This window comes from Barbus barbus (genome assembly GCF_936440315.1).
Source record: "Barbus barbus genome assembly, chromosome: 29".
NCBI lineage: Eukaryota > Metazoa > Chordata > Actinopteri > Cypriniformes > Cyprinidae > Barbus > Barbus barbus.
The window spans coordinates 24,077,143-24,089,420 of NC_136757.1; the positions used below are offsets into that span (position 1 = coordinate 24,077,143).

Below are 12,278 nucleotides of genomic sequence, written 5' to 3' on the forward strand. Positions count from 1 at the left end.
AGAATATCAAATTTGGACTCGTCTGACCATAGAACACTTTTCCACTTTGAAACAGTCCATTTTAAATGAGCCTTGGCCCACAGGACACGACAGTGCTTCTGGACCATGTTCACATATGGTTTCCTTTTTGCATGATAGAGCTTTAGTTGGCATCTGCAGATGGCACGGCGGATTTTGTTTACCGACAGTGGTTTCTGGATGTATTCCTGGGCCCATTTAGTTATGTCAATGACAGAGTCATGCCAATGAGTGATGCAATGTCGCCTGAGGGCCGGAAGACCACGGGCATACAACAAAGGTCTTCGGCCTTGTCCCTTATGCACAGAGATTTCTCCAGTTTTTCTGAATCTTTCGATGGTTATGCACTGTAGATGATGAGATTTGCAAAGCCCTTGCATTTTGACGTTGAGGAGTGTTGTTTTTAAAGTATTCCACAATCTTTTCACACACTCTTTCACAGATTGGAGAGCCTCTGCCCACTTTACTTCTGAGAGACTCTGCCTCTCTAAGACTTCCCTTTTATAGCTAATCATGTTACAGACCTGATGTCAATTAACTTAATTAGTTTCTAGATGTTCTCCCAGCTGAATCTTTTCGAAATGTCTTGCTTTTTCAGCCCTTTGTTGCCCCCGTGCCAAATTTTTTGAGACCTGTAGCAGGCATCAAATTTGAAATGAGCTCATTTAGTGGTTAAAGTGTAAAAATTGTCCGTTTAAACATTTGTTATGTTCTGTTGTGAATAAAATAGTGGCTCATGTGATTTGAAAGTGTTTTAGTTTTCATTTTATTAAAAAAAAAAAAAAAATCAGGAATTCGGGAGTGTAGTTAATATGTTGTTGATGCTATTGAAATGTACAACACATTTAGATTTATTTGATTATTCTTTGCCATACCTTTTTCTTTTCTTATCTTTTCTTTTTTGTCTAATTTTTTAAATATTTAAACTATTTTAGGTCAAAAATAAAATAAAATAAAAATTTAAAGTGCCCCTATTATGCATTTTTGAAAATTACCTTTCATGCAGTGTGTAACACAGCTCTAAGTGAATGAAAACATCCTGCAAAGTTTTAAATCTGAAAGTGCACCGTGTATAAAGTTATGGTTTCTCAAAAGAAAGAGTCGACTCTGAATCATTGAAACAAGGCGTTTTTAAAACGAATCCCAAGCCATTTCATGTTGACGTCAACATGAAACATTAGCATATTGCCCGTGTAGACCTGGGAAAACTTGATTTTAGCGTTGGTCTTAATGAAAATGTAAATTCATTCTTTGCCACTAGGTGCAGCTTTTGGAGCGTTAAAAGCTGCTTCAAATGAAATCGACCAATCACTGCAGATTAGCGTCACGCAAAGGAGGGGTTTGGAAAAATTAATCGTTGAGCGAATCGTTTGGGAGTTGTTGAGCAAATAAGGTAAAAATAAATGCATATTATAAGACAATGAAAGTGTTTTTTGACCTTGCATGCATGTGAACCTGTTGTTGGGGACTCCCAAAACCAAAATATGAACCTTTCATAACCCATAATAGGGGCACTTTAACTTTTCAGTTTGGTCCAGTAATCTGTATATAGATTCGAGAATATGCAAACGGCCAAAGTGATTGGCTCATTCAAACTGAAGGTAGGGCTTCCATTTCATCACACACCATATAATTTCTCCTATTCATATTTACGAATGGCCTGTATCATATATGTGTATCATATATGACTCCTCGTATCATATATGTGTGTTTGACTTATAGCAACAATATTTATTTATTTTTTATTTATCTTTTAACCTTGTACCTGTTTCAAAATCATTCTGATGGTAAATTGACTTCTAATAAGACGAATAACTTCTGTTTCTTTCCCACACTCTTCCCCAAATGTCTGTGCTGGGAGTATGTGAGTTTGGTGAGTGGGTATGAAATTCTGTGAAAAGGGCAAATTTTAACATCAAAAGCATGCATATGTACAGCTATCCACTGTAATTACGACAGTGAACTCCACTCATTTAACTGTAGACAAAACTAAATTTGGTTGCTTTAATGAGTTCTGTTTGTATGACCCATGAAGTTGTTGTCTATTTAGATAATTCAGTCACTTATGAGTTTCCATTTCAGTTAGAATGCTGTCTCAGAAGGCAGGCGCCTATTTAGGTTGTAGACAGCGAGGAAGTTCACTTGGTTTTGGAACAGAGCCAGTTCCTTGCAGTAATTATGAATAATTTCACCTTTATTACGTACAGTTGCTCACTAAATCTTCGAGATGCTTCTCCCCATGCACTCATCAGACACTTGGGCATGAAGATGTGCAATAACATTGCCCTTGCTGGATAAATGCATGAGGGTTATTTTTAGTGTGATGGGAGGCCCACAAGATTAATAAACATTCATCATCCATTTCCTCCAAATTCCTGCTCTCTGTCTTTCTCTATTGCATTCTCCCTCTCTCTCTCTTTCACTCTGTTTTCCTCTCTGTCTTCTCATTTAGGACAGTGAGCGCTTTCTATCACACTTTCCAAACTCTATCCAGGAAAGAGGAATGGAATAAACGGTGCTTCCATATTTTATTCCACAGTAAAATTGAATAAAAATAAAATAAAAGATGACACTGAAAAAATCTTTCCAACTACAAACTTTTCAACGGTAGTGTAAAAAATATGAGAAATGTATTTCTTGAGATTTGCCATGCCTGTACAGGGAGCCCTGTCACAATATCGTTTTAATTTTAATGTCATTAATACAATGAGCTATTAATTTAAAACAGCTAACTGATAAAAACCTGTGCACCCTCACAGAAGCTACATACTGTATCATCCAGCCAGTCAGTACTTGAGATTTCTCAGGCTGTTGCTAGTTTTGTCTGCCGTATACTTCAGACAGTCTGTGAATGGTATGTGTTTGAGGGCTCAAGTTTCATAATCGGACTATTCAGATTTCAGCTATGTTCTTGGCGAGTGTCAGAGTGCTCTATTATTCAGCGGGATGAATGAATGCAGCAACACGTCTCTGTTCAATAGGTTATTGAACCACAAATTCTTCCCAGGGTCTAAAAATATTAGAAGCGACCATGAAACTTTAGTTTCTTCCTGTAACAGCACACACGATGTCTATTTTAGAAGGGGCATCGCACCTTAGGCTTGGGGGGGGGGGGGGGACACCTCTCTCACACATCATTAAGCTTACATAAAACATTACTTTTTGTGGACAAACGTTGACAGACCTTGAAAAATCTGTATTGCATGCTGTGGATGATTATTTTTCCCCCACTCTAAAAATCCAAGTTCTTTCCAGTGAGGGTTATTTTCAGCTTGGCAATGATTGAAAAAAATGACATCACAAAATCCAAAATCAGGCCAATCTGACAGTCCCTAATGATATTGAATTATGGAGATATTTCAACATATTACTTTGAATTAAATAATGTATTAATGTCTCTTCTGCATGTGTTTGATGGCAGGCAGCGGGACCCTGAGGGAGAGTGAGAGTCCACGGCCCGACACACGCTGTGATAAATAGCTCTCACTCCAGTGAGTGTTATTTATTGGTCACTGGTTGGGAAGAAAATTTCTCAGGACCCAAAAGCACTGTGATGGTATTACAGTACAGTTATGGTAATAATACCACATGCCAGTACTGACTTGTGGTATATGGGCAGTTGGCATGACTTCTCAAGGCCATTTTCGCTTATATTTTCAGCAATTTGTGGGACAGGAAACAGATTTTGACCATAAAAATAAAGCACTTTTAGCAGTTTCAATAACAATAATAAGTTGTTGTTTTGCAGTATGGCATCAATATTGTAAAATGTCAATATATACAGTATAAAATATATTGGACTTATCTAAGTGTGTTTGTTTCAAAAAAGAGCTGGTCATCAATTTACATATTACACACTTTAATATATATAACTTATTTACACCTCATTTATTCCTCTAATGGCCTCAAACATTTTGAAGGGTAGTGTAAAGCTTTATCTTCATTTTCATGTCCATTTGTCAACTACACATATACATGTACCATGATACTGAATGATTACCATATAATTTACATGGTATTCTAATTTCCTTAGAATACCATGGTATAGAATAACATGGTACATGTTTTTTTGGTACTTTTATGCATTTCTGTTATGTTCTTATAGTTTATCTAAAGAGTTCATCTACTGAACACTGCTCAACTACTACAAGACTAACTTATTTTAATCTACAGACCATTACAAGACAAACATACTCTATGGACTTCAAACCAGCTCTGACCTGTAAACATGTTTACAGACGCTGATGTACCCGGAGTCTGGGTTACTGAGATCGGCTGGACTGAACCTGTGGCGGCTGGTCTTGAGTCTGAGGTCAGTTGGACTGTGGGTGGTGTAATGGACATTGGTACAGTGGCGGGGTCAAACGTAACTGCTAGTGTAGGCACTGAAAATGGAGAACAACATTATAGCCTGTTTCTTCTTCTGGCAAACGAGTGAAGGTGCACTATGTAACTTTTTTCTAGTCTTTGAATTGATACTGACACCTACAGTACTGGTTTTGTTGCTGTATCATGCAAAATAAAAAGTTTTTGGTTACAGACAACATTGGCATATACCCTATTCACAAGCACATTTGTGACCCTGGAACACAAAACCAGTCATAATACTAGACATAAGACATGTATGGTTTGTTAGGATAGGACAATATTTGGTCGAGATACAATTATTTGAAAATCTGGAATCTGAGGGTGCAAAAAAATCTAAATTTATCTAAAATTACCTTTAAAGCTGTTCAAATGAAGTTCTTAGCAATGCATATAACTAATCAGGAATTAAGTTTTGATATATTTACAGTAGGAAATTTAATCTTCATGGAACATGATCTTTACTTAATACCCTAATGATATTTTATTGGCATAAAAGAAAAATGTGTTAATTTTTACCCATACAATGTATTGTTGGCTAAATATACCCGTGCAACTTAAGACTGCTTTTCTGGTCCAGGGTCACATTTATCACCCGTTTTCCACAACTGAACGTGTCATAAAAATCATTTACTGAGATGATGTTTGTAGTATTCAACTGGTCACGTGATCTCATTATGGCCACCACCAAGAGAAGATAACGTTCTTATCTAATTAAACAGCTTTTATGCAGCTGATATGGCTAGATTGTTCATCTAAACCATTTGAAACATTTTTCAAAAGTACCACAGATTTCTTCAGATGCAAAACTTAGTAAGAGTATGAGCCACTAGCATCACTAAAAATGTAAGCGTTTCACCTTTAAGCTGGAAAAAAGTACCAAGTGCACCTTTAAGAATAATCTTGAGGAAAATGATTCTTCTATATTTCTCTTGAGATCAGACATTACCTCAGATTTCCAACAAAACAGCATTAGACCACCACAAATGGGCAGAACCGCACTGAAATTTCCTATAACCTTGAGTGTGCCCTCATACATCACTAGCCAGCATTAGAATGCTTTGCGTCTTATATCAAATGAAACATTTATGAAGTAGAAAACTGTGGAAAAATGCATCACGCCATCAGAGTTCACAGTGACAGTTAAGGGACGGATCAGAACTGACGTCTTGTTAACGACATGAAATAAAGAGGCCAAAAAGAGTGATAGAAGCAGGAGCGAAAACATGAAAACGACAGTCAGCGCATTCCATTAGCATGCCACTTACTGTCAGACGTTCCCGACGCCTCACCTGCAAACAGAAAGAGAGGAAGATAAAACAAATGAAAATGTTTTACTCATTTATTTTCCAAAACACTCCTATGGGTTATTATTCCTCTACCTCTCTGGAGCACATCTAAGAGTTAAAGAATACAGAAAGCTGCCTCGCTTTTGCACGCAGTGAACGTACAGTAGCGATGAACTGTATATTTTTCCTATTCAATATGCCTGTCTTCTTTTTATTGCGAAGTTTACTTGAAAGCTTCGTGCTATTCTGCTTTCCTTATCGAGTGAAGATGCCCCAGTTTTCTACACTGTACGTAAATCATAGCTTCCTCTTAGGTGTGTGCGCGTGTCTGAATACAGCAGGTGCATAATTCGTACAAATGTTCGGGGAGCCGTTCGGGGTGGGCAGGTAGGAGCCGGGCTTCCAGGACTTGGCTTTGAATCCTCTCTCGCAGGCTGAACAGTCTTGTCCAGTGGTGTTGTGCTCGCAGTCGCACTGAAGGGTCCCGTCACGGAGGGAGCACTGACCGGCGTGGAGGTTACACTTACACCTGTGAAAGCAGGGAACACCAATTAGCACACTTGTTACATCGCAGCCACAGGCAAAGGTGAAAGCTGCGCCGCCGAGGACAATTCACATTTTTTATTTGTTAGGGTCACCCGAGGTAGCTCATTAGCTCAGCTGCTCGGCTCAAGATATCAGCTAGGCTAATTAGTGGAGCTAGACATCGTAGCGTATGGCTGAAACAGTACCTGTAGGGATCTTTACATTGTGGTTGATGTGTATACAGTTATATAGAAGAGGATTGTGGCCTAATGAGATTTCACTGTGGGCGGGGCTAACCTGTACAACACTGGTCCTGTTGCTTTTCATGCTGTTGTGGACAAAATCTCATCTCTGGAAGTCACCGTACACTGTACTTTAAATAGTTTTTAAAGATCTTTTTTACTTAATTTGGATGCATCTGGTTAAGAGCATGTGCACTGCAATAAATCCTATTATTAATGAGTATTTTGTCTTATTTTCTAGTTGATTTTCAAACAAGAAAAATTAACTTGAAAATCAACTCTGTGTTAGAGGATAGGTTGTTAAAATGAGTGTACATTGTCTTCATGCTCTGGCATATTTTGTATTATTATTATATATATATATTTTTTTTTTTTACTTAAGTAAGTCTAAACAAGATAAATTGATATGACAAAATCTGCAAGTACAGTGCAGTGTTATTGTAAAACTATTTATAAAATCAAATAAATGTTTTTGGTAATTCACATAAAGCTGAAATAAAATAAAATGTAAATGGTGAAAAAACTAAAGGAAAAACTTTTAGATGAAGTAAACTTTTACTAAAACTGTAAAGTAAAATGACTTAAACTGAAATAAAAAATAAATCAAAGCTAAATAAAAATGTAAATTACAAAAGCACATAAAATTACTAAAAACTTATTTTAAAAATGTAAATTACAAAAGCACATAAAATTACTAAAAACTTATTTTAAAAATGTAAATTACAAAAGCACATAAAATTACTAAAAACTTATTTTAAAGTGTAAAATACTAATAAATCAAATATTCATATTTTTTCAAATAGTACATAACACTAAAATAACAGAGGATATATCTTTAGTATACGTGTATTTTGTCAATGAATTATATATATATATATATATATATATATATATATATATATAGTTGTTATAGTAAACTAAAACTATAAAATCTATTAAATAATTTTTGTTAAAATAAACTGAAATAAAATATCAATATTATACGAAAAACTTAAACTTAAAAAGGCAAACTTTTCTAATTTGTGTTTAAATTGAAATATTAAATTACTACAACTCAAATAAAAATAAATTAAAGCTAAGTAGAAATAGCAGATAATTTATATGAATATTCTCAGATAATTTCACTGAAAAAAAAGTGGGACAAGAGACAGATTCTCATAAATAAGTTTTTTTTTTTTCTCACTGTGTGGTCCTGACCGCTTCTGTCTGCACTTTTCTAGAGATTAGTGTGATCTTTTTTACTTTCTTCAATGTTTCTAATCTTTCATCATTATCAAGTCTCTTCCCATGCATGCCTCATGTTTGTAAGCACTATAGAGTCGGTTTGTGTTTGCTGTAGATGTGGGAGAGTTTGATTCTGGTTGTCTCTGATGTTGGAGATAAAACTCTGGGATCTTTGGGGACAGTAAACAGCATCCGTCTGCTCTACTCCAAATATAGCAGCCGTCAACTGGGGGGAAGGGAATACCTCAAGAAAGATGGAACCAACAAAAGAGAGAGAGAGAGTAATGATTATCGCTAGTAATGAGAATAAATGGGGGATATTGAGATGGCATCGCCTTGTCTCTCCTTATCATTGGCTTTATAAGAAAAATCTCCAGTGCTCCACAAAATGTCGCTTCCCTCCTTTAAGTTTATGAGGAATGCTCCGGCTATCTGACAGCCGAGTTTAAGGATAGTTGAGATTAAAGGTCTGGGGAAGAAAGCAGGTTAGTATGGAAATGACGACTTTTGCAATTACAATCTCTCTAATCAAATGAGTGTGTAAATCCCAATGCATCAGATTTTTTTTTTCAACCTCACGAGTGCGAACAGCTATCCATTTGCATGAAATATTTATGAAGCTGGCCTATATATTTCCATGCGGACACCTCATAACCAAACCTTGTATTGCCGTATAATGAGGTCATACCTCGCCTTCTGAAGATTCCCTTGACAAAAGTGATGCCATGCCAAAATATTGTACGAAACTCAGGAATAAAATGCTGTTTTATGCCCTGCAAGATTACTGTAAATTCCTGTATATATTATATATACATATGTAGACAGAATTAATGATTTTAGTCCGAACGTACAAATACACACAATTTATATAAAATTAAGTAAAATATATCAAATAAATATATTTATTTTATTTGTATTTTTTACAAATGCACACTATTTTATTTACATAAAAAGTAAAAATTTAAGTAAAAATGTCTAAAATAAATACCATATATTTATTTTATTTGTAATTTTTTTATGTAGGGTTTTTAATTTCATTCCATTTTTAATAGGACAGACAAGAAAGTGTAGGAATATGTCACTGGCCCTCATCCCCATGTGCACAACATGTATCTGTTTTCAGCTTCTTTTTTTTACTACATCTCAAACATACATGATGTTTGAGACAGGATGGTTGACAGAGTGTGATTTTACTCAATTTCATTTACTTTAATTAGGTCTGTTTTTTCAAAAGCCTGAGGAAACAGTTAGACTTCTACCACCCTCTGGAGGCCTATAAATCGTAATTAAAACCTATTGTCAATCACTCACTCTTTCATTCGGCTGTTTCTCCAAGACCAAGTGCCCATCAAGCTCCTATCATGACCAATTAATCAGCGGCGGACCACTTCATTGCAGAGATTCTCGCCTTAAGGGAGACGTCTCTACTTTTGAGAGGCAGCGTGGGATCTGAAGCGAGTGTTAATCAATTAAAGCATGGCAAGGTCCCGTATCAATTTCTGACCAAATCCAGGGTGTGTGCTTTACAATCCTCTTATGTACAGATTGGAATTAGGACTCACCCTGTGAGGAGCGATGAGAAATGGATGAAAATGAGTCTCTGAGTAATGTAGTGCACCGTGAGCGGATACAGAGGTTTATGTCTATTTGGGTGTTTCTTTATCTATAATGGGCACTTTTATGTTCAGTTCTTTTTTTTTTAGTTAAGTAAAGCTTTTTAACTAAAACTAAATGTTAAAAAAACATAATTTTTAGTAATAATAAATGTTTGTTGCGCAGAAATTTGGCATATTAGAATGATTTCTGAATGATCATGTGACACTAAAGACTGGAGTAATGATGCTGAAAATTCAGCTTTGCATCACAGGAATAAATAACATTTTAAAATTGTATTACAACAAAAACTTTTTTAATGGTAAGAATATTTATTTTGATCAAATAAATGCAGCCTAAGTGAAAATAAGACACTTCTTTCAAAAACATTAATAAATCTTACCGTCCCCAAACTTTTTACGGTAATTTATTGTACTTTTCAATTTCCTTTTATGTATAGATTTTGCTTTACTTATCCCAGACGCAGACTTTCAATCTTAAAATATGAAAGTCAAAGTATTATTAGAGTTGTAAAATAGAAAATAAACAAAGTAATCAAAATCGTAAACCATGCATTCACTACTGAAAAGTATTTAAATAAAATGTTTTACAATAATTATCATTTTATAACAATGTTTTTGTGTACTTGGCTACAGGAGAAAACCACCTCGGAGAAGTATATAAAGGTAATCAAGGTAAATATCACTAATCATTATTGTAACATAATTTTGTTGTATTATATATTTCATAATTTCCTGTCAAGCTGAAAAAAGTATGTTATATAATATTATATAATTTTGCGGATCTGTTTTTGTGTGTATGTATTCATGTGTATAAAAAATTCTATACATTTACAATTTAATTTCCGCCACAGAATTCTGTGCAATAAATCATTTGAAATGTGATGGAAAAGACACACATGAAAATGGTTGTGATGTTTTAGAAAAAAACTACAAAAATTACATAAGTGAGCAATTTGCATACACACTTTCATACGTTTTAGTGGGGTAATTCAGCTAGTGCCAGGAAAAGTGTGTTTTGAGAATGAAAGTGTCAAAGCAACTAATGAAGGTGTATTCAGCACAGTTAAACATGAAGTGTTAAATCAGGAATTGCATCTTAAACAAAAGTTGCCAGATAAAAGCGGCAAAGTCATATCGCCGACTAATGCAGGGCAGCTGTGGGAATCTAACGTCCCGTGAAAAAACAGCACTCGAAGTGATGCAAGCCCTTGGCAAAAACAACGCTAAAAAGAAATCTGTCTGGTTTGATAGCTGAATAAATGCCTGCTGGCGTTTTATAAATGTGCATGAATAGTGAGTGTGAAAACTGCAAGCGATACGGGCGCTAGCTTGCAGATTGGTATGCGTTCCTCATCATCATGAATATTCTAAATTATTGACACCTCACCAAAAAAAAGTGCTATGTAGACAGTAAAGTCAAGGACAGAAGGAATCATTTGTGCCACTGTTCAGGACAGAGAGGGCAAGGCTGTTTTGCTCTTATTAAAACGCTGGCATTATGGGGTTAGATGGGCTGATGAACCGGCCCGAGTGCGTTTCTAGCACAATCAGGCAGTCTCGCTGCAGGTTGCAGGGGAACAGCAGGAGGCATCCTGGACCTCGGTAGGGGGGCAAAGTAGCAGCATCTTTTTCTGGGGTGTGAGGTGAGGTTTCTCTGCCCTGCACTCACAGAATCTGTGTGGATCTAGGGCAGCTATATCCAGACACCACAGGGCTGGGACCCCACTGCTTGGGACAGGAACAGATCTCATGGGCACACTTGCTGCCAGGCTCTGCTGTTGGGATAGGATCAAACCCCTATCTGGCCATCTGTGACTGGAGAATCAGGAGTGTGTGAGAAACACATGGCCCTTAATGCTCCTGCAAAACAGAGCAGCTAAAAGGAGAGATCAAGTTAGCTGTTGTGGATTCTTCTCAAAGCTTGAGCTCAAAACTGTGAGCTACAAGTTGCGTGCGTAAGGCTGTGCAAACTTTAGCCATCCTCTGCCCACAGGCACAATGTGTGTAAACAAGACAATAAAAAATTATTTAAATTAGCTAAAACATTTGATTAAAAATCAATTTTTTTTAAATTATTGTAGACCCACAACTTTATTTATTTATTTATTTCAGTGTTTATTAAATTGTTTTTCGTTTAAAATATTCTTTAGCATTTAAATAATTATATAACCTTATTGCTGGGGATAAAATATTATATATTATTCATTATATATTTTTAATGTTTAATTAGAATATAAAAATAATTACATTTAATTTAAATATATATATTTATTTATTTTATTTTATTTTTTTGCTAAAAAATCACTAAAAAACTATTTGTAATATACTTCTTTTTAAATTACTCTATTTATAATGTACTTATATTTATTGATTTATTTTATTGTTTATTTACATTCTTATTTCAAATTTACTTTAGCATTTACATATTAAAGGTGACATATTTGTTTTTAAATTATACCCATACCCAATTATACTGCTCTGGGCTGACTCTGGAGAAAATAAATTCACCAAACAAATCAAGTTTCAAGTCTTTATTTATATAGCACATTTAAAACAGCCAGAAGACTGACCAAAGTGCTTTACACTTGGAAGCATCCACAAGAAAATGAAAAGGAAACAAGACACATAAATAAGAAATGGAATAGATAAAATACAACCTAATAGGCCATTGAAAACAAATAGGTTTTTAAGAGTGATTTAAAAATCGTCAGACTAGGAGCCGTTCTAATCTCAACTGGCAAGTCATTCCAAAGACGAGGCCCAATTACTGAAAAGGCACGGTCACCTCTACGCTTGAGTCTAGAGTGTGGAATTAAAAGGAGGTTCTGGTCGCAGGATCTCAAACTACTCAAAGGGGTATACTGGTGGAGCAATTCAGATAGGTAAATGGGTGCTTGATGATGTAACGATTTAAAAACAAATAATAAAATTTTGAAGTGTATTCTAAATTGTACAGGCAACCAGTGAAGGGCCTTCAGGAGCGGAGTGACATGATCCCT

The 12,278-nt window shown here is 35.4% G+C and overlaps 1 protein-coding gene across 1 annotated transcript in view; it reads right to left on the reverse strand.

The window, feature by feature from the left end:
- Positions 1-12,278, reverse strand: part of LOC306849571 (netrin-G2-like) — a 68,000-nt gene that overhangs the window by 23,920 nt on the left and 31,802 nt on the right. The window contains exon 3 of the mRNA XM_079384707.1: positions 6,009-6,201. Within this exon, the coding sequence (XP_079240833.1) occupies positions 6,009-6,201 (193 nt within the window). The remainder of the gene's footprint in view (positions 1-6,008; positions 6,202-12,278) is intronic.